At 43.3% G+C, this 23,719-nt stretch overlaps 1 protein-coding gene and 1 pseudogene across 1 annotated transcript in view; one reads left to right on the top strand and one right to left on the bottom strand.

Moving 5' to 3' along the window:
* The window catches only part of TPH2 (tryptophan hydroxylase 2), a 96,205-nt gene extending 81,215 nt beyond the window's left edge, over window positions 1-14,990 (top strand). The window contains exons 9-11 of the mRNA XM_008155543.3: window positions 4,453-4,548; window positions 13,299-13,432; window positions 13,576-14,990. Of these exons, the coding sequence (XP_008153765.1) occupies window positions 4,453-4,548; window positions 13,299-13,432; window positions 13,576-13,750 (405 nt within the window). The 3' untranslated portion in view covers window positions 13,751-14,990. The remainder of the gene's footprint in view (window positions 1-4,452; window positions 4,549-13,298; window positions 13,433-13,575) is intronic.
* A 6,594-nt stretch (window positions 14,991-21,584) lies between these two features.
* LOC114227788 (small nucleolar RNA SNORA48) lies at window positions 21,585-21,729 on the bottom strand (annotated as a pseudogene).
* Between the last annotated feature and the right edge of the window lie 1,990 nt (window positions 21,730-23,719).

Raw genomic sequence — 23,719 nt, 5'->3', positions numbered from 1 at the left:
TGTTTAAAAGACATTAGTGGCCAAGAATCTGTAATTCTCTTTTCCTGTTTTTATAAGGTTCGAGGTTTTTTGTTGTTGTTTGTTTATGTGTTTTTAAAATAATAGGTAGGCTATTTATTTGGTAAATCTCTAGGGGATATATTATAGATCCACATCTGGAGAATCCTCTGAGGAAAACAAATGATATTTTCTTAATCATTTCAGAAGCAATTAGTTCTCCTTGAATTCTGAAAGGTCATCACGGGGTCACCCAGTTCAGTGCTACACAGGCATCAGGCGAAAGAAATGTGCAGTTGCCCCTCTTCTCCGTTAGTGACCATGCCCAGCCAGGGCAGCCGGCATGTTGAGGGCTCTATTGCTGCTGAAAACAGAAAAAGAAAATTATTCTGAGCCAGTCCGTAATTGAAATTTTGCCAACACCAGAGGTTCAGGTACATTTTACCATTTCTCTTTACCTGGTAGCCACACGTGGAGCTACAAAGGGTAAAACTGTCTCAGAGCAAAAGGTCTTAATTCTACGGGGAGAGTGGGCTGTAGAAGCAGCATCTAGGTGCCTTTCATGGTTGAGGACAACAGGAAACCAAAGGGAAAGGTAGATAAAGGAAAAGAGCAGGCGGAGCTGTGTAAGGTCAGAGTTTCCGGAAGGACTCCCAGATGAGGTATGGGGCCTGAGAGTGTTCCTAGTGATGGGAAGGACACACTCTCTCCTCTGGGGTTGCCCTGATTCTAGAAGCACAAGGACTAAAGACACACTGATAGGTGTAGCTTTGAATCTTCAGTTGAGTTGATGCAGACCTTTTAATTCCTCTTAAAATTAGATGGGATGCCAAATCCACGTGACGACTGTGTGCACAGTGCACCGTATTTTCTCAGGGGCTCCCTCAGCCTGTTTTGGTTTAGGCCATAACCATGAACATGCATTATGTACGCAATGACATAGCGTTAAGGAAAACGGAAGATGCTTTTAATAGGCTGACCTAAAGGCTCCTGTAACTGGCTCCATATGTGTATTTTGGAGGCTTTAAAACATGACAGCACATTTTTTTTTTGACAAACGCTTCTGTATGCAATGTTAAGGTTCCAAGGATTTCACATCATGTGCCATAAGTGCAATATACATTGGACAAGTCATCTTAAAGACACACTAAGAAGATGCTATGAGATTCTAATTTTCCTGTTTGACTTTTATTTCTCCATTTTTCGGTTGTAAGGGAAAAATTATGCATTTATTAATCTTTTACCTAGAAACTTTAAAATACTGAGCTCTAGATCTCTTAAATGTCACCATGTAGATTGGTCCTGAGTAAATCACTTAATCTCCTTAAACTTGAGTTTCCTTTTGATAAAATAGGAGGCTGAACTTTCAGTCTTCTTGTTTTATGAGTATACTAGAAGCCCATTGCACGAAGATTCGTGCAAGAATAGGCCTTCCTTCCCCTGGCTTCGCAAGTCCTTGCTCCCAGCTGGAGCACCACTCCTATAGCTCCCTCCGCCCTGCCTCCCCCTCATAGCAGGCATCCTGCCCTGCCCAGCTGCTCTGCACCTGCATATGCAAATTAACCCACCATCTTTGTTGGGTTAATTTGCATACTCACTCCTGATTGGCTGTGGGCATAGCGGAGGTACAGTCAGTTTACATGTTTGTCTATTATTAGGTAAGAGATGATAGTTTCTCTTCATTGTAATTGTGCAATCTGACACATTACATGGTTTTACTTATATAGCATATTCTACCTGAAATTATCCTGTGTATTTTCACTTTACAAAACATATTCACATCTCTTATTTTGGTTCTTCTCATGAGAGGCCTATGTGATATTGCCTTCTCCCAACCCCCTGCTACCCCTCACCCAAGTAAGTCTATTCTAAGTCACTCAACTCCCTTGTCTCTTGGCTGCCGCTTCCTTCTAACTGGTCTCTTTGCTTTTACTCTTGCCCCCCTGCAATCTGGTCTTTACCCAGCACCAGCATGATCATTTGAAAACTAAATTAGAACATCTCTCTCCAGGCCTAAAGCCTTTCAATGCCTTCCCATCATCCTTGGAAACACAAGTCTATTCCTGCCACAGGGCCTTTGCACTTCCTCTGCCGGGAACACTCCTTTCCCTAGACCAGGAGTGGGAAACATTTTTCTGCCAAGGGCCATTTGGATATTTATAACATTGTTGGAGGGCCATACAAAATTATCAGCTTAAAAATTAGCCTGCTATATTTGGTCAAACACTTAATTAACTCATCCCTAATGCCTTGGCAGGGCCAGACCAAGTGATTTTGCGGGCCTTATACAGCTTGCTGGCTGGATGTGCTCCATTCTTGCCCTAGATCTTTGCACAAAAGGCTGTTTTTCAAGCTGGTTGCAGTTTAAATATTTCTCCCTCAGAGCAGCCATCCCTGACCTCTCCATCTAAAATAGCCATGTCTTTTGCTTAATATCTGACACATCACATGGTTTTATTTATATAGCATATTCTACCTGAAATTATCCTGCGTATTGATTTCTGTTGTTGTTATTGTTGCCTGTCTCATCTCAGCATAGCATATATGCTTTATGGGGACTTTGTTGCTTTGTTCATTGCATATCCTTAACAGCGAAAGCAGAGTCTGGCATATAGGTACTCAAGGAGTGTTTATAGAATAAATGAGTGAATGAATGAATGGATGCCACGGGCAGAAAAACTACACGCTAGAGAGGTTGTGGTCACATAACTAATTAAAAGCAGGGCTCACACTTGAACGCAGGCCTCATTGTGTTTCTTTCCTCCAGGTCATACTGCCACACAACAAGCCTCATTAACTTAGAGATAATTCTTTCATTCACTATTTATTTATCCACCAAATATTTATGGAGCTTATTGTGTTTTAGACACGATTCTATATTAATGGTTCTCAACCAGGAGTGATGTTGCTCCCATGGGAACACATTTCAATGTCTAGTGACATTTGTGGTTGTTACAACTGGAGTGGGGGTGCTACTGGCATCTAGTGAGTAGAGGCCAGTAAACATTCCGCAATATGCAGGACACCGACCCACCCATCCACCCAACAGAGAATGATTCAGCCTGAACTGTCAGTAGTGCTGAGCTCGGGAAACCCTGTTCTATGTGAACAGACAGATCCCTGTTCTCACGGAGTTTATAATCTAGGGTGGGGAGACAGATGACAAATGGTACACACCAAACATAAATAAAGTGAAGACCATGTCAAAACAGTGGTGTGATGGGAAAGAAAGAGAAGTCAGAACATAGGAGGAGTGCTGGTGGGCCCGGTGGGTGATGGGGGTAGGAAGGGCTATAATCTTAGCTTCCTTGGGAGGTGAACCAGGAAAAGAAAATTTGCTTCTAGAGGTTTAGCTCCATGACCTGGACTGACCAGTCCTTTGGGTCCAACCCAGTGCTGCAGGGCATTAGCCCATGCAACTTCAGATCATCCTCACACTGAAAAAAAAAACAGAAAACCTTCCTGAACCAAGGGGCATGTTAACCTCCAAATAAAAATAGAGCAACTGGCATGGGCTAGAAATATTATCTTCTGCCCCTTTCAGGAGTGTTGAAATTCTCCTCTTTCTCAACACCTTCAGCACTCTGTCATCACTAATGCAGGACGGTGTTAATTTGATGCAAGTTTTATTGCTCATTGTCAGCTTCTCACTTTTTTCTCAAAGCAAAAATAGTGTGATTCAGCTTCTCTCAGAGCTTTGTGAGTTTTTGGTTGTACAGGGGTTTCTGTCTGTCTAGGTTAATTTCCTAAACTCAACAGAAACAATTGTAGATTTTAATACCTTGGGAAAGCTGTAGTGGTTGATGCTGACATACCACAGGTCAATGAGATGGTTCTCACTATATATATTTAAGTATATATGTGTGTATATACAGTTAAGTTATCACTAAAAACATACTAAAATTGTGGTTTTGGTAATTTGGTTGGCATGTACTTGCTTTATTGGTCTTTCTCTTATTTCTTTACCAATCATTGGCATCCTGAAGGTACTCAACAAATGTTTGTTGAATTAATAAACAAACTGCAAAAATCAGTTTGGGATTACTAGATTCTATATTATGTTTTCACTTATGCATGAACTTATTGATATCACTAAAACACAACTTAGTAAACGTAATAGCATATTCTTACAGCATTATCACAATAACATATTCATTTATTTCTAAATATGTTTTTTTTTTCTTATAAAATTATTGCATGGGATCTGATTTGACTCACAGGGTTTCTGAACGTAGCAAGCATAAGACTTCTAGTGGTTCATACCTTTTCTGTATCCCTTTAACCTAGGAAGGGATTATTAAATAAGAAAATAGATTTCAATAAATATTTTTGATTGTAAATTGACATGGTTGAAGAAATTATGCACAGTGCACCATTTTATTTTGGGTGCCATTTTATTCTAAGGAAGAACTTGACCAGTTTACTGGATGTGTGTGTGTTTTTTTTTCTTTTTAGTGCTATTTCTTTACAATTGAGTTTGGCCTCTGCAAGCAAGAAGGGCAACTGCGGGCATATGGAGCAGGGCTGCTTTCTTCCATTGGAGAATTAAAGGTATGAAGCTGTGAACGGAAGTATCCTTCCCAAGCAAACTGGTTCAAGGTCATGGAAAATATTGATTTGTTTGCACATTTCTACTTGCAGATACTCCATAAATATTTAACACAGAGGAGTTGGCACCTCACCGTGGGTGCTAACCTAACTTTTTGCACTTCTGAAAACGGGTCATGCCTTTCTGGGTTTGTGGCGTGACTCAAATGGATGAGCAGCGATGTGCACAATCAACAGGAATGACAAATGTATGCTCACACGTTGGCTAACAAATGACTGCCCTAAATTCAGTGCTGCAAAGTGGGCAATGAGCTAGCAGTGCTCCCACTCATGAAAGCTTCCTCATAAGGGTGTCTTGGCTGCTCTCACTTCTGTCACCCCCATGGCTCCACCGGACTCCCCAGCATTTATCCCCAAAGGGGAATTTGACATTATTTTAACTTCTTCCAAGTTAATGAGTATTAAAACATATGTGGACATATATAATTTAGAAAAAGACTAAATAGACATATGGTTATTTTACTGAGTGGTATCTAAAATGTGTAATGCTGCCTAAAGAATGCTATTTCTCCCCCTCCCCCTTAAAATATAGTAAATTATCATTTATTCAGAAATGTTGGGGCCTGGGGCATCTGATAATTTAAATATTCTGGTTCCTTCAGAATTACTATCTATACCATTGGGGGAGAGTAAGTTTTGATGAATTTAGAATGAGATGTGAAATATAGTCTAGAAATAGTACTGAAAATAATTTAATCTTTTTTTAATTATTCAGACTAAAATCAGGATTATGGGCTATCTTAGGGTTTTTATTTTGAGTATTGATTATCCTTATAAAGTATAATTAGGAAATATGTGATAATTGGAAGTTTTTGGTTGTTTCTGTTCTTGAAAGATACAATTTAACTATGATTTTATCAGGTCCTCTCAATTTATGACCCCATTCATTCATTCTTCAAACATTTGGGTGAGCACCTACTATGTACCCTGTACAGTGCCAGTCACTGGAAGATACAAATACAAATAATGAGGAAGAATAAGAATAAGAAGAAAATAACTACCTCAATGGACACTTATAGACCTTAATATTTTAGATACTTTAGCCATATAAACCCATTCAATTCTCATAACAACATAATGACATAAGCATTACAGATGAGAAAACTGAGGTATAAAGACATTAAGGAACTTGCCCAAGGTCACACAGCTAATAAGTGTTGGAGCTGGACGCAACCACATCCAGGCAGTCTGGGCTCCAGACTCTGAACCCTTAACCATGAGGCTACACTGCCTGGGATCCCTGTTATTATTTTTTCTTTTTTCTTTCTTTTTTTTAAAAAAATATATTTTATTGATTTTTTACAGAGAGGAAGGGAGAGGGACAGAGAGCTAGAAACATCAATGAGAGAGAAACATTGACCAGCTGCCTCCTGCACACCCCCAACCGGGGATGTGCCCGCAACCAATGTACATGCCCTTGACCGGAATCGAACCTGGGACCCTTCAGTCCGCAGACCGACGCTCTATCCACTGAGCCAAACCGGTTTCGGTGGGATCCCTGTTATTAAGGAGTTTACATTCTAGTGCAAGAGATAATCAATCAGATAATACAGACAGTGTGGCAAATGTGCCTGGCACCGAGTGGGCCATGCTTGGGGAGGTTTCCTGAGAAGGGCCCAGCTGCCCAAGCTGATTCCTGAGGAACGGAAAGGGTGAATAGGGGGAGGACGAGATAACACAGATCAGCCATCGGACAACAGTGTGTGTGCTCTCGTCAAGCCTGCCCTATTTAGGGAGCTGCCTGAGGTTTGGCATGGCTGGAATTGATGGTAATATTTAGCATAACAAAAGCCTGATGTAATGTGGTGAAATACTTATTTACTAAATTCTCAACAAAAATAGTCCATTTGGGGTTAATGTCAGCACAGTGGCCAGAGCCCACAGCAATAGTATGATGTCATATACCTGAAAGACTTAGGCCTTCTATAGAGTGCTTTTTGATTTCCCCGAAGAAATATTAGCCAGAAAACCATGTAGCTCTTGAGCTACATCTATTTACATTCTCCTCAGAGGGTTTATAAATCACGCCAGAAACAAAAGAAACAAATCTCTCTTATTGCCTCAACTTTCGACAAGGTCCTCTGATCTGGTTAATGAGGCATGCGTAGGCAGCACTGGAGTGAATCTGTTGGTTTTGTTTCGATTGGTGTGGATGGAATCGTCTGGAAATGGAAATTAGCCAGAAACATGTACACCGACCGAAGGGCATTGTCAGCCATGAATCTTCCTGTTCTGGTCCATCACCTCTGGTCATTAGCATTCTTCCATTCTCAAATTTCAACACTCCAACATCCCTATGATTGCTACTGTGGACCATTTTTACAATTCAGGCATTCTTTCTACAAGAAAAATCTTCTGATAGTTCACAGAGAATACATAACGTGATGCAGATGCTCTCGAAGCAGCCCTCCCTCGCTCCATCCCACCGTGCAGAGCCCTCTCACACACTTCTCAACACTTCAGTCTAACTTTTACTTAGATGATCAATGATAGTCCTTGATCTAAGTAGGGTTAACTTTATTAATAGCATTATAATAATTCCAATGCAAACATGCTTAAATTTGGGATCCAGTTACCTTATGTGGTAAAATATTTTTGTGTTCCAACTGCAGGCCAAATGTAGGTCCCAGCTAAGTTGTTGGAGGTTTTGGTGTAGTCTTTATAACTTTTACATAAATATCTACAACTCACCTTCTCTGCTTGAATAGACACATTTTAAACTTTGTGCTTTAAAGAGGCTAGATTTTTCTGGGCATGGATGTTGCACTTCAGAACTGAGCAAGTATTTCCAAGTGGTATATCTATGGTTTGGAGGATAACTTTCATTTTTCTGTCTTATTTTTTCGATAACAACATTGCCTTTTTTTTTTTTTTTACACAATTTTGATAATGCTTATTTTTATCTTTAAAGACAGAAACAAAAATATGAAAAAGCTTGTAAAAGCTAACATTAATCTGATAGCCATAAAGGCTGCTTGTTTTTTTCTTTTTTGAAATTTCAGCAATGGTTCATCTCTCTTTTGTTCTAGTTATCTGTTTTGTCATGAGCTTTCAGAAAGTCTAAAAGTTTGTTTATCAGAGAAAGATAAGTACCATATGACTTCACCCTCATGTGGAATTTAATGAACAAACTGAACTACCAAGCAAAATAGAGACAGACTCATAGACAGAGAGCAGGCGGGCAGCTCTGGTGGGGTGGGGTGTTAGCGGGGTAGAGGGATTGAGCAAAAAAGAAAAAAAAGAGAGAGAGAACTCATGGACATGGACAACAGTGTGGTGATTGTGGGGGAGGGGGAGAAGGTTGGATGGAAGAGGCATAGAAGGAATAAAAGGTGATGCAAAAAAAAGTGTGTTTAAATCGGGCCTTTTCTTACCATCATTACTTTAGAGAGCAGTTAATATCAGCTAAGTCATCTGGAAAACTGACGTAAAAACAGGTTGAAAATAGGATAATTGACTGCCATTCATCCACAGTCTAGCATGTGTCTTTCCTTTCATGCCCCTTTCTCCCCTCTTTATCCCAGAGTATAAATACATCTGTTCTGATTTGCAGGTTTTAATGAAGCTATGGTTTAAAAATTTTAATAATAATTATTATTTTGGCTTTGGTTTTAGGATATCCTTGCACAGTAAATTTATTGTACTGCTTTTAAAAAAATATATTTATTATTTATTATTGATTTCAGAGAGGAAGGAAGAGGGAGAGAGAGATAGAAACATCAATGAGGAGAGAGCATCATTGATCAGCTGCCTCCTGCACACCCCACACTGGGGATTGAGCCCAAAACCCTGTATATGCTCTGACCAGGAATTGAACGGTGACCTCCTGGTTCATAGGTTGATGCTCAACCACTGAGCCATGCCGGCCAGGCTGTACTGCTTTTTATAGCTGTTAATCAGCATTCACAGAACAGGTTCATATTTATTATAGTCATTTGTATTTACTACCATGTACAGCGACTCTGTGAGGTGGTCAGGATTACTGCCAGGCTGCAGAGAAGAGGGTTCTCTGAGGTCATCTGGTGTAATAGTGGTGAGAGATAGGGCTGGAGCTAGGACTCACTGCTTCTGAGCTCCCACACTGTGCCCTGCTCAGCTGGCTCACACCTCCCATCTTCTTCCTCCTTCCTTTCCTTTCCCGAAGCCAGCACTCTTAATAATAACAGAACAAATGACGGAGCATTGGAAGCTGGAAACTGAGCTTCGGCCTTTCTGAGAGGATTGCTTGAAGAGAGAGTTGATTCCCTCACCCCTGTAGCTTATTCAAACCGATGAAACGTTCAGCATCACGGATACCAAAAAAGAAGTGTGATGCCATCATCCCCAACTTTGGCAATAAGGGTGTCAGTGCCAAGTTGTGCTTGGTTAGCAGGAGGAACATTTGAGGGAGGTTAAAAAATATAGTATACGTACATATGTATATATTTGTTATTCTGATGTGGGAAAAGATGATTGTAGTGTGAGTGTAAAGGCATTTACAAATTTATTTTATTCAGAATCTAAGGCCAACGCCTACCTGTAATCCTGACTTCACACTGTGTTTTCCCAGCTTTAACCAGTCCTAATATAGAGGGTGAGGATCACAGGGTTTACATCTAGAATAGTAGAGGTAATAACTCCATGTCATTACAAAGGCAGGTGGCTGGGAGGGAGGAACTGCTGCCGTGCAGGGCCTGGCAGCCTCCTAACTGGGGCCATGGGTCTTACCTGTGGGTTCCAGAGCCCTGGGGGAGAGGGGCTGCCCCGGTGGTGGCAGCCGTGGCTGAATGCACCCGCACACCAAACCTCATCGCGAGACTAGCTCAGCGGTGATAAGCAAATATATCGAGCATTTCCTATGTGCCAGGTACTTTGCATGCATTACCTTGTTTAATTCTTACCACAACCCTGGGTTGCAGTTACTATTAGTTCAGCATTCCCATTTTCAGATGCCTACTGAAATAGGCTTACCGAGGTGGGATAAGTTGTCCAAAGTCATGTAGGAACTTTAGGTAACAATTGGATTCTAGGAAATGTTTGATGTGGAAAAGAGATGTTTTCATTGAAAAGGCTGGGATGGCAAAGAAGTCTGAGTTTGTACACGAAAGCCCATTCAAAGGTAATGGCCACCTCTGCTGGGAAAGGTGGGAAGGCCATGCCCAGGCTCCGGGGGAGAGGCTGCTTGGGCAGTTCACGCTGGCGGAGGTGGAGGGAGGGGTTGGTGGTATGGGTGCAGGCCCTGTTCAAATTGCATGGCAAAAGAGCTTTAGAATTCATGGAGTTGCTCAAAGAGGAAACTGTGCCCCAACCTGGGGATTTTTCACCCCTGTTTAGAACCCAGGTCCCCTGGCTCCCAGTCCTATGTCCTAGTCTTCAGCATTACGGGTAAATCCAGAACAGTCCTGTTAGAAGAGGGGAGGTGATTCTCAAGCTTTCCTGGGCTTTTAAAATGGCTTGAGAACAAAGGACTGACAACCATACCCTGTCAGCATTACCAGGCCCCTCTCTATAGAAAGCTGGATTAATTCTTGCAGACTTTAGCATACCTGAAGAACAACACTTCAGGAAGGATTCACCACGGAGTTCCCTGGGGACATGCAGCAGTCTGGCTTGATGTTTACAGAGAATCCATTGGGCACAGAGGGGAGGGAATGACAGCTGTTCTCCAAGGCCCAGCAGCTTAGAGAGGGAGATGGATAGTGGCTGAGGGGCAAACTCTGTAGGACCTCACTCCAGTGGGCAGTGGGCTCTGGAAGCAATGAGACATGGATGCTTGACTCTCTAGTATTCCGAACAGGGGGCCTTATGGGCTGCATGGATATTCCTGGCAGTCACCACACAGGGAGCTCTCCGGCAGGTAAAGGAGACCGTTTATAGGAGTATCAAAGCTTCATTTGTCGTCCCCTCTCACTGGCTGCTCGCCCAATTCTAGGCTCTTGTCATTCTCCAGGCTGGTCCTTGGGTACCATTATCATCCCCCCTGTTCATAACCGCCCAGGGCAGCACAGGTCCCATTCTCCGTGGATAGAGGTCCTCAGCAGGGAACCCGCGTATTGGACACCACGGGCTCCTGAGGAGGGGCTGCATTTCTGAGATCAGAGCACAATCAGCTTCCAGTGGTTCCTTGAATAGTACACGAGGCAATCATGATCCGTATTGTCTAGTGGTCTTTCCTCAAATTATATGCTGTGAGTCCACTGACTTCTCTTGAATTCTGGGGCAGAGCACCCTGCGCCTCTGGAATTTTCCTTGGTGTCCTCTCATCCTCTTTACCAGTTAACATGGCTAAACAAGCTCATCTGAGTGTCCAGTGAGGTCATCCCATGATACATTTCTCTAAAACTACTCTGATCCCAGTCTCTATTATTGCCTACACACTTCCTGGAGGCATTCTCTACACGTAGGGACTGTTATGGTTGTTAGTTTCCTATCAAAGCATTGCAGACCCTAGTAGATGAGTTTCACCCCCTTTTTGTGCTTATCCTATACCCCATGAAACATCCTTGGCTCAGCAGGGATACCCCAAGGGGGCTGTGGCTTAAATGTTCTTATAGGGCCCTAACCGGTTTGGCTCAGTGGACTGAAGGTCCCAGGTTCGATTCCGGTCAAGGGCATGTACCTTGGTTGCGGGCACATCCCCAGTATGTGCAGGAGGCAGCTAGCTGATCGATGTTTCTCCCTCATTGATGTTTCTAACTCTCTTTCCCTCTCCCTTCCTCTCTGTAAAAAATCAATAAAATATATTAAAAAAATGTTCTTAGAGGCTGCTCTGCCCTGACTCTGCCTGTGCTCCTGAGTGTGGGGCTGAGAGAAAGACCAATGAACGACACTGTGTCGGCCACATTCCTTCCTTTCGTCTGTACTGATGGGTGGATGGGCTACAAGAGCAACATACTGAAGGAAAATGCTCCCAGATATGGCTGCAAAGAAAGCAACTTCTAATTCTGAAACCGGTGGCGAGCCAGCAGGAGGCCCGTTCTTTGCAGAGGAGCAACCGCTCTCCTAAGAGGACATTTTGTTTCCTGGAGCTGAAGTTGCTTCAGAGATGTGGACAGAATTGTTAGTCACGGGGAACCCAAGTCCCCTGCTATTCACTGCACCACACTGAATCTGGCACGCATGCATGTGCAGGCTGAGTGACCTTCTCCTTATGATGAAGCTGTTTGTGGGCCAGGAACATGAGTTCACTTCGAGATGTCCTCCGCATCCCCGGATCCACATATGCATTGCCCTGGACTCGCCAGAGAGCAGATCACAGGGGAGGGCCATGTGCCCTTTCTCTTGCGTGTCAGTCCTTTGGTTCACAATTACGTTTTCAAACTTAGGGAGCCACAGCCCTCTTCAGGCTGCAAATCATCCCACGTGTTTTGAAGTTGTTGGGGGAATGCACCGAGAATACTGAACAGGGAAGGTTTTTCAGCATCTCTCTCGGAAACCACAGCAGTGAGAGATTGCGAAGGTGGAAAGCGCTTTGGGTGGAACCCAGAGGCTGGAATGGAAATCACGCGGCCCGAGCCTCTCTTTCCAGCTGTGGAGACGGAGGCCCAGGGAGGTGAAGTGATCGGCCCAGGTTACCCGGTCAGACAGCAGCCACACCTGCACCGGAGCCCACGCTGCCCAACTCCCCGTCCAAGGCAGTTACTGCTTCCCCTTGTCTTTCTCTCCCAACCGACTTACCCTGGAAATTAAGAGACAGAATCTAGTGGAGTATTCATCCAAATACACTTCGCAGCCACTTATGTCTGAGTCACCTGAGATGCCTTTAAAATGCAGATTTCTGGGATTCATCCAGACCTACCAAATAAAATTGAGCCCTGGGTATCTGCATTTTCACGAGCTCCTTAGTGATTCCATGCCCATTCCGTGTGAGAATCATCGATGCAGGGTCTATACATAGGCAGGTGGCACATGGCAGGAAATGACCATGAACTTTTAGCGTCACTGAACTTATCTGGAGAATCCAGGCCTTCCTTGTTCCCTGCTGCTCCCCGGCCAGCCATGTAGTGAGCCGAATGGAGCTAATGAAGGCTCAGAGAGTAATTGCCCTTCCTCTCCTGTTTTCCTAATGCCTGCTCTGGGCATACCTATAACTATTAATATTAGCTCTTTTGTTCCCACCTGGAAATATTTATCTGCTGTGTATTGCTCTGCTGTACTGGGTGGAAGGTAAATGAATGCTTTGTAAATTTCCTCAAATTGGCAGGCCCACTGTAGACTCTGTTGATACCTGGCCTCAAAGTGTCTCTCAGTGAGTCCGCAAATAGTTTGTTCAGAGCCCCTGTTACCTCTCCACGCAGGTAATTATCACTTCTGCCATTTAAGTGAAATTTCAGTACATTGCTTCGAGCAGTAAATTTAGGACCGTATTTATGCTATCCCTGCTTCTATTCATAGCATAGATCTGAAATTCCATTTCTGTTGGGGTACAGCTCTGAACCGTTTTGCCGTATGTATTTGGCCGATAATAAATGAAATAACACCATCCTCTCATTTCTCCCCTTCGGCACTGAACAGACTTAAAATCAACAACACTGACAACTACAAAACCCCCTTACCCTCAGTTGACCCCACACATGGGAGAGTTCCGTGTTCCAGGAGGGGCTGGTAACTGAGCAGTCCTGGAAAGTGATGGAGCTGGGTTGTAGAAATGTGCCGTCCTGGCACGTCGGAAGCCCCGCTGTGGAGTTTCACGGGTCTCGCCGTATGTTTTGCAGCACGCTCTTTCTGACAAGGCTCGTGTGAAAGCCTTTGACCCGAAGACAACGTGCCTACAGGAGTGCCTTATCACCACCTTCCAGGAGGCCTACTTTGTTTCTGAGAGTTTTGAAGAAGCCAAAGAAAAGATGAGGTAAGCTTGTTTTTTCCTCCATACAGAGAAAATAAAAAAGTTTTTTTTTCTTTTTTTTTTTCTGGCTCTGTTTCTGTCCTCTAGCTATCTCTTATACCAATGAGGGCCGATCGCCTATCCTTCCGTGTCTGTTTGTTTTGCAGGGATTTTGCAAAGTCAATTACCCGTCCCTTCTCAGTCTACTTCAATCCCTACACACGGAGTGTGGAGATTCTGAAAGACACCAGAAGTATTGAGAACGTGGTGCAGGATCTCCGCAGCGATTTGAACACCGTGTGTGATGCCTTGAACAAAATGAACCAGTATCTGGGGATTTGATGCCCAGGACCAGTGTGGTTGCCAGCATGATCTTGTGGGTCTTAGCAGTCAATGTCATATAACACCAGTAACTTTCTGTGCCATGGCTTGGCTAGTAGGCATGCAATTATGTATATCTCTACCTGCTTGTAACTTACTGTGCTAATGTGTGCAACACCATTAAGAACCCAGTGACAGGTACCCACTCACTGTAGGAAAGACTGTAACATGTTTCAGTATCTTAAATCAATTTGACACCCCTGCTTAGTGTCTTTAACCAAACTGCATCTATATAAACTTTGCAGCAAATAGCCCTCTATGAGTCTAGGTCTTGACCTTTTCTTTCTCAGATCTGAGCCCTTTCCTCTGTGTTCATTAGATAAAATGAAAAGAGCAGTGAACCTGTTTCTACTTTCCATAGGATCAGGACTTTCACAGCATTATTTGAGATAAACCCAGAATTGTATTAAACTTCCCGTCACATTAACAAGGATTCAGTGCTCTGTTTCAAAGATTGTTGAGGTGACACACTAGTTGGAGTGACTTTAGGTTGGGTGTTCAGTGGAAGAAGAGAAAGCGTTGTAGAAATGGGACACACAGGTGGCACTGACCTTGTAGAAACTGGGTTGTGGCAAAGCATCTCGGAAGGAAACACTTTCAGAAAGGACACGAGGAAAGACTGAACGATGGGTAATAAATCTTGGGACTATTAATTTTATGCTGGAATAAAGTGAATTATCATGCTCAGGTGTTTAACCCATTTCTTTTAGAGGGCAATAAAATCATAGAGCTTTGCTTTCAAAGATGTGTAAATTGAATCTCAGAGAGGTTAAGTGATTTGGTTGAAGTAGCACAGTTAGTTGTGCACCAACATTTATAGCCCATTGCATATTGCTTTTGAATTGCTAAGAAGCTTACCTTGGTACATGCATGTATTTATGTGTAGCCAGAGAAGGGAAGCTAATGCTTATCAAAACTAATGTTCATCACTAAATAGGGATTGGTTTGAGATTTAGACTTGCCAACAGTACAGATGTTTCCTCTCACAGGCCCACACCAAGCCAGATCTCTGGGAGTCTGTCTATGTGCCCAAAGTTTGGGCCCATTAGGATAAAAAATAGTGATAATACCACAAATCTCTGGTCATGCTTGCCATAAGAGGTGTAATCAGGTGATTAAGTGAAAAAAAATTAAAAAAAACCCTGTGGAATAAGTGAATGAATTTCATCTTCTTCTGATTTATTCAACAAACACAACACTGTTCTCCTCATTCTGCTTTGGGTACAGAATCCTGGGGAGAAGTAAAGGGAGACGAGAAAAAGTAGAGAAGGAAAAGATGATGAAATGAATTTTAAGTTAGCAATTCTAAAATATTTACTAGAGCAATTTCCTAGGATGTTCTCTTAATAAAAAATTATATATCTAATTTCAAAATCTTATGTGGGTCCATGATGAGACAGACTATTTTGGACTAAATATGTTCAGGGAGAACACGAGGAAGAGTTAAAACATACATCCGAGAGAGGGAAAATTAAGACAAAAAAATCAGAGGTTTGAATATTGGTTATCTTAGCTATTGAGACTCTTTCATTTCTGCAGGATTCTCAGAATAACTAAAGTTTTGAGAAAAGATTTGGTGCATAGAATGTGAAAATCATGCAATTTAAATGCTATTCTAAGTGAAAGACATAGTAGTTTAAAAAATTATTGGGGGTGGAGAAATTATGACTAAGTTGTACCAAATTAAAAGGATCTAGAAAGATCAAGTAGTTGTATTTTCAGTAGTTTTATAGATCCATAAATGCCTAGTTTCTTAGACCTTGCTTTTCTAAGTCTAGATAATCCTGGGTAATTATCCTATCTAATAAAGAGGTAATATGCAAATTGACCATCACTCCAACACACAAGATGGCCACCCCCATGTGGTCAAAGATGGCCACCCCCATGTGGACACAAGATGGCCATCACAAGATAGCCAGCAGGGGAGGGCAGTTGTGGGTGATAAGGCCAGCAGGGGAGGGCAGTTGGGGGGGGACCAGGCCTGCAGGGGAGGGCAGTTGGGGGCGACCAAACCAGCACGGGAGGGCAGATGGGGGTTACCGGGCCAGCAGGGGAGGGCAGTTGGGGGAGATTGGGCTGGCAGGGGAGCAGTTAGGCATCGATCAAGCTGGCAGGGGAGTGGTTAGGGGGTGATCAGGCTGACAGGCAAGTGAGCAGTTGGGAGCCAGCAGTCCCGGATTGTGAGAGGGATGTCTGACTGCTGGTTTAAACCGGCAGTCGGATATCTCCTGAGGGGTCCCAGATTGGAGTGGGTGCAGGCTGGGCTGAGGGACACCCTGCCCCCCTCCCCCCAGTGTATGAATTTCGTGCACTGGGCCTCTAGTAATCCTATAAAATTTAATTGCCATCATTGGAAAAATGTTGGTAGAAAAAGTTCCCAAATGAAAACAGTACAACAAAATAATCACAGTCATCGCTGATACCTGCTCAGTGGAACCATTTATCTCAATTACGACTCATGACTTAAAGCTAAATTAAATAGATCCAAGGGCAATTATAAATTTAAATGCACGTGTTCACTGTCATCTCACTATGAATCACTACTTTATTTTGGCTTTGCTGCTGACTTCAGTAATCAGCTCATCAGAAATCAACACAAGGTTCCTAGCAAGATCAGATTTCTTACATATCACACTTTTCCAAAGACAGCCAGAATCTGATTAGTCCAGTTTTCTTTTAGGGCCATTTTTGTCTGTTATGAGTTAGAAAAAGAGCATAATAAGACTGTTCATAAGTTGCATCTTTTACAAGTAGGGAACTTTGATCCAAGATGGTTAAAGAAAAATTTTTTTAAAATATATTTTTTATTGATTTCAGAGAGGAAGGGAGAGGAAGAGAGAGATGGAAACAACAATGATGAGAGAGAATCATGGATTGGCTGCTGCCTGCACGCCCCACACTGGGGACCAAGCCCACAACATGACCAGGAATTGGACCGTGACCTCCTGGCTCATAGGTTAACGCTGAGCCACTGAGCCACGCGGGCCAGGCAAGACATTTCTTTTAACTATAGTGGTAAGGGTTGTGAAAGTTGGGTTTCCCGCTTAGTACTTACTTACTGTGTAATTTAGAAATGATGCTTTACGGGGATGACATATCTGCGCTTGTCTCACTCGCACATAGTAAATGGGCCTGAGCCTAATGAATGGAAAGCATTGCAACATTTACCAACGTGAAAAGTCTAAAATGGAAAACACTGTGCTTTAATGTGCAGGCAAATAGAAATACAAAGTTTCATTTTCAAATAGAGTCATGGCTCACATCATCTCATTTTCTTTCTTCGAGGAGGAAAACATTAACACGAGATGTAGTTGCCCTCCAATTCATTTGATCTAATTTTCAACTTCTGAAGAATCCGGCAATGGTGCTCACTCTCACGAACCTTGTCTCACTTATAATGAAAAAGAAGGCAGCCCAGACTGTTCCAGTGTGTCTGAGTTTTTTTCTTTTTTCTTTTTCTTCTTCAGTTTCCAAAGACATTCTTTTATTTTGAGACATGCTTCTTATGCAGATTGCCATATTCTGGGAAGTAGTAATGGGATACAGCTTCTTCTAATATTAGATTTGTATGTATTCAAAACCAGTTCTGGAACATGAAATGGTGATTTTTAAAATAATGTTATTTGGGGTCATAACATTCATTCAGTGGTTTAGACACTATCAGGAACTGTATCAGGCACTGTTCTAGACACTGAGGATACAGTGGTGAATAAGACAGAGGATGTTGATGCCCATTTCAAACTTACATTCTAGTGGAGAGACACAGGCAAAAAAAACAGATTATTTTATTGAGATCCTGGTGATTTTTATGAAGAAAACAATCAGAGTAAGGTGGCAAAGAAAATGGGGGAGGGAGTAAGGTGGGTAAGAAAGACCTTTCTGAACAGATGGTATTTGATGAAGGACAGGATGAGAAGAAGCCAGAAGCCAGGTATGAAGAGAGATATGGAGAGAGTGTTCCTAGAAGAGAGAACAGCAAGATAAAAGTCTAGAAGGCAGAAATGAGGCTGATGTGTCTGAGGAAGACATAGATTGCCAGGGGGCTGGAGAGGCGGGATAAGAGAGCAGCATGGGGCAAGGATGGATGATACAGGGGTCCAGAGGGGTCAGGTATACTCTAAATGCAGTGGGAAGTCTTGGAGGGCTGTAAGCAAGAGAGTGACAGGATCTAGTTTACATTTTTTAAGAGATTATTCAGGGTCCAGGGTGGAAATGAATTGTAGGGGGGTAGGGGGTTGAAAGGTGGGTGTGTGGACAGAGTAGAAGAGGTAAAACCAAGTAGGAGCCATCACAATACTGGGGATCTGCAAGGCCAATATCTTGCTGGTTCATGGTGGACATTATTAGAAAGAGCTGTAGTTACAGAAGAAGCACTGAGGGAAGCTGGAATAATCAGGGTTGGTAATCATTTCGCTGGAGAAGCAGACGTGCCATGATATCCAGTGTCTTTCTCAGATACTTAAAGCTTTCTTTGGCAAAACAACATCATGCTAAACTTGCCCTCGCCATCTTTTAAGGACAAAAAGCCAAACTGAAAGCAAATGAAACTGAATGCAGTTTTGGCTGCCTACCATAATGAGAGCCAAACTCATGGGACGTGTGCTGGTGAGAAGGAAAGAAGTTAACTCAATTGCCAGCGATGTGAAAATATAGTGGATTCCTGTCCTAATAACCATATTAACATCTCGTATAAAGCCGGACTGTTTTATAAGGGGAGAGGGGAAGTGTGGGTGTGCAGGGAAAGGATAGATGCACAGTCAGTGTTCTGGTCAGTTTCAATAAGGATCTCGGTGACAGCCAGTTTCTTGTGACCAGACTGCCCCAGGCCCAGGCAGGATGTAGAACAGTTGGTTCCTGCAGTATGCTTAAAAAAAAGAAAAGAGAAAAAAAAAAAAAGCTGTTGGCATGCTATAGGCATGACAAACCAGGCCTTTATTTTAAGGCATACATCCTGTTTCCTGATCTGGGGAGAAGCATTGCTCATTATATGTTATTTAATCAAGAAGATTATATTATTGGTTAGTATAAGATTTCATACATCCTTCGTAACACAAATGCATTTTTTCTTGTGACTCTCAGATACTAACTGCATAAGCAAAAATGAAGTAGAGAATAGGGTGTTTTTGGTGAAAGCTGGTAGTGCTGACATATAGGGTGATTCAGAACAAAAATGCTTCCTCACTTCTAGGCAAAATAAATAGTTGTGTTCACTCTGGCCATTTCTGTAGGAATAGGCCACGTAAATGTAAGTAAATCAGTTAGGTCTATTTCCATTCTTCTCGCTGCCTCCCATCTCACCAAATGTACATCTCAGATACCCCAGAAAGGTTCACTTTCTGTGATTTCTTCGCTCCCAGAAGGATGGGTCTGGCGCAGCAGCTGGAAAGATATTCCCTCTTTGGGAGGATGGTAGTGAGCCTGATGTTCAACTCAAGGCATCTGCAGTTACGGGGCCTGCAAACAGCATTCTCATAATATAGTCTGGATACAGTTTTTATAATTGAACAACAAAAACATCTGACAGATGTGGGAGGGTAATTTGAAATCTAGATGGCACAAAGAAATCAAGTTCATTTTCTTGTCAATATCAAATCTTTAAAAAGGTGCAAAGCTCGTTCTCACTGGATAGGTGAAGAAAGATAATATTACTTATAGGAAGGTGATAGGAGTTTCCCAGTCTCTCCTAACCTTCTCCCAGGTCTTTCGCAATCTCCTTACCCTTTAGCTTGTTAATTCCCAGGGAACTAGAATAATGCTGATTCAGTCAGTCTATTATTCCCAAAGGTTTGCAAACCACTGAACACATCTAATGTACAGCTTGCCCAATTTTAGTGAACAGCTAACTTCACAGACGTTAATGAGGCCAATTATTGGCAAGTGAATTTGAAGTGAAGGACACATTAGGTTTGCCACTATAGCCGTTATTTGTTTATTGGGATTGATCGAGGCAAACTTCCTTTTGATCATTACATCTGATTGATCACTGCACATGGCATCATGAGAGAATGAGGTTCCCAAATCAGACAGTTACTTGGAAGAAAAATCTCCACCTTGCAAGGACAGAACATGTTCCCTTATCCATTTCAGTGTGAAAGCCTCGCCATTAAGTTGGAATGGATCCTAATTAGCCTCCTCACAAATCTCTAAAACTTTTTGGTCTTTCCTGTTAAACAGAACTTAAAAGAAACCTATTTAAAAAAAAAATAAAAAGAAGCCTAAATTTCTGCCTTGCCCACGTATAGTCAATATCAAAGAAAATAACTTGCCGGGTAATGCTTACTGCTGAACATGAGTGCAGACATAGCAATCCTGATTTGAAGTGGCATTGGAAAGCATAATTTGATTCACCCAGCCAAATGATTACAGCAAGTACAGATCATCAGCACGGCCCACTCCAGCACATTTGAATTGGTGATCAGCCGACAGCTAATTGCCAGACTGAGTCTGCCTCTTGAGCTTCTGCCTGGGAACAGAGGGAAAAATCCTCATGACTCCTACCAAGCCTGGACAGAGGTGTTTTGTTTCTTTCCTTTGAGAGTGGGTGTCACTTTGCTTACATGGGTAGCTTCTTTTTTCTTCTTTTTTTTCATTTTTTTTTATTAAGGTATTATATGTGTACATATCTTACCATTGCCCTCCCCCGCCATCCCACTCCCATACATGCCCTCACCTCCCAGAGTTTTGTGTCCATTGGTTATGCTTATATGCATGCATACAAGTCCTTCGGTTGATCTCTTATCTCCCCCACCTCTCCCTAGCCTTCCCGCTGTATACATGGGTAGCTGTTATTTGCCCAGCATCCATACCCTCTTTGTCTAGTAACTGTATCCCCCTTCTTCTTTTGTGAATCCCCGCCCACTATTCTTTGTTTATACCTTGGGTGAGACTGACTCCACCTCTCAGTTGCAGAGGTGGGCTTATGAGAGTAAGACAAGTGCTGGTGAGAAGGAAAGAAGTTGATTCAATTGCCAGCGATGTGAGAAGATAGCGGATTCCTGTCCTAATCACCATATTAACATCTCTTACAAAGCCAGCTGGTTTTATAAGGGGAGAGGGGAAGTGTGGACGTGCAGGGAAAGGGATAGATGTGCAGTCAGTGTTCTGATCAGTTTCAATAAGGATCTTGGTGTCAGCCAATGAGATGTATGTGGCCCTGCCTGCAATGATTGCTGCAGGGGTTGGGGGGACGATGCTGTGAGGTGGGCCAATGAAGGTCAAACCCTGGACCTTTCTGGAGCCATTGGGAAAGAGGTGTGCTGCTTTTTTCTGTGACTGAAAGGTGGTAGTATGTGAGTCAGGAATTTCCGGGGGCCACCATGTAGAGACAGGGACAAGAGTAAGAGAGGCAATATCTTAAAAAAAATTTTTTTTTTTAAAGAAGAATGAGTGACATTTATTTGCATGGAATTAAATCCCTGAGTTTCCAAGGTCCCATTTCCCTCTGTCTCCCCTTCCCCCCAACCCTCCCCAAAAGAAGTCCAGCTATGCCTTCAGCAGGGCTAGGATTAAGGCCATTGTCCAGAGTTTCTGTTCCACATTGGAGCACAGTCCAATCCAGCATCATGCTAGGTGCGTTTGTGTTCCCAGCTGCAGTCCATCGGTTCACTGGGTATGGGGTCAGCAGGGCCACATGGCTGCAGAGGCAACATGAGCAGAAGGAAAAATAGAGGGACAAGAGAGCCACAAGAGAGCCGAGAGCCTCCTTAGTCTTGGGGATTATGTATTCCCAAATTTTCACAGGCTTGTAGTGGCCCCACCCACTATGGCCAATGATTTCTTTCTTTTTTTTTTTTTTTTATGTGCCTCAGGCATGAAACAGCTCTGGCCACCGACACAGGCATCAAGCTAGGATGAACTAAGGACTGTACATCTGCTTTGCCCCTGATTGATATAAGAGCAACATCACCAATCAGATGTCTCCTTGCCCATTGCCAGGGGGTCCAATGATTTCTGTTCCCAGATTTGATTGACAGGCACCTTCCCTATGTCACCTCAAATTTACTGCACATGCATCTACCTCCCCTTTGTTGGACTCCTTTCCCCAGTGGTCTATAGGGAATGGGTTGGGAAGTATTAAATTGTAGCTTCCTGGTGAAGATGCCCAGATGGCCACCTATAATAATAAAAGCATAGTATGCTAATTAGACTGGACAGCCGGACAACCTTCTGGACGAAACCAGGGCTGCGAGGGCCGAGCCCCTTGCATGAATTTCATGCATCGGGCCTCTAGTCTATCTATATAAAACCCTAATATGCAAATCAACCAAACAGCGGAATGACCTGCATAAAGACTGGTTGGCAGGGGGTGGGGCCAGTGAGCAGGTGGCGCCAGGCCAGCCAAAGTGGGTGCCAGTGGGCAGAGGGAGGCGACTGGCGGTGGTGGGGGGGTAGGGCCAGTGAGCGACAGCGCCAGGCCACTAGCCAAGGCAGGTGCCAGCGGGGGCCACCCGATTGCCCCAGCGATTGTCCCATAGATTGGCCCTGACCACTGGCCAGACCTAGGGACCCTAGCCTATATATTGGGAAGAGTCTCTTAGATTTAAAAATTAAAACCTGGCAAGGCTACTCTAACACTGAAAAAAAACAAACAAACAGTATGATGCAGCGATGACATGCATGGACTCTGGCTTGCACATTTTGTGGTCAGCCCTGACTCTGACACTTATAACTGTGTGACAAAGCCAATAACTTAACTTCTCTCTGCTTCAGTTTTTCACCCATAAGATGGGGAAAATGGTACTACTGCCTCAGAAGGATCACTTCATTTACTACTTCTTATAATCAGGGCAAAAAAATGTAGCTGCCCATACAACAGTAAGATGCCTTTCACCTGTATCAGAAGTATGGTCACTGGTGCATGCAGTGTCCTGGATTGCGAGAGGGATGTCTGATTGCCAGTTTAGGCCCATATACCGGCAGTCAAACATCTTTCAAGGGGTCCCAGATTGTGAGAGGGAGCAGGCCGGGCTGAGGGACACCCGCCCTATGCACGAATTATGTGCACTGGGCCTCTAGTCTATATATATATAAGAGCCTAAGTGACCATTATGACAGAATGACCAGAACGACCAGAATGACCAGAACGACCAGTCGGCCAGTCAACCAGTCACTATGATGCATACTGACCACCAGGGGGCAGACGCTCAATGCAGGAGCTGCCCCCTGGTGGTCAGTGCACTCCCACAGCCAACCTCTTGAGGCCCCTCCCCCCCCGGTCGGCCAGCCCCCCTGATGGCTCTGATTGGGGAGGCCAGCCGGCTAACCTCCCACAGCTCCTTCCCTCCGGCTGAACCCTCATAGGCCTCAATTGATGGCCAGGCTGAGGGACCCCACCTGTGCACAAATTTGTGCACCGGGCCTCTAGTACTTACAATATCTGGCCTTCCTTTTGCTTCTCTTCTATTAATAGTTAGCTAATTACGATGGTATCAATTCGACAAAGAGTAAAATGGATGGACACATACTTCTTTTACATTGGTGGGTATAGGATAGTTAACAGCAACATGAGCCCAGCCAGTGTGCTCAGTGGTTGAGTGTTGACCCATGTGGCAATATCTTAACAACATTGTCAAGCTTATGGGTTTGGCTGTACCTAAAGCTAGATGTACCTTTGGACTTTCCAGATCTGTGAACTGATAAATGCCCACATCCCCCGCTCTTATTTTCCTGCTGCAATCACTGACACCCAAAGACTCCTAACACCCAGGATGAAAGCCCAAGAGGAGAGGCAGGAGGGTTTACATCTGCAGAAATCACAACTTCCTGAATAAGTAAGAGTTACATTTTTTTGGCTTCGTCTGTGCCATAGAAATATGGGATGCCTGACCCTGATCGATTAATCTTCCTCTAATGCTGGAAACTGTGTGACTTCTCCCATGAGATATGGCCAGCAGACTTGTTCAATAGAAGTGTTTAATTGGGTTCTAGGTG

Source organism: Eptesicus fuscus, chromosome 7, assembly GCF_027574615.1.
Source record: "Eptesicus fuscus isolate TK198812 chromosome 7, DD_ASM_mEF_20220401, whole genome shotgun sequence".
Classification (NCBI taxonomy): domain Eukaryota; kingdom Metazoa; phylum Chordata; class Mammalia; order Chiroptera; family Vespertilionidae; genus Eptesicus; species Eptesicus fuscus.
The sequence above is the reverse complement of the archived record's forward strand: the minus strand, read 5'-3'. Positions and strand labels throughout refer to the sequence as shown.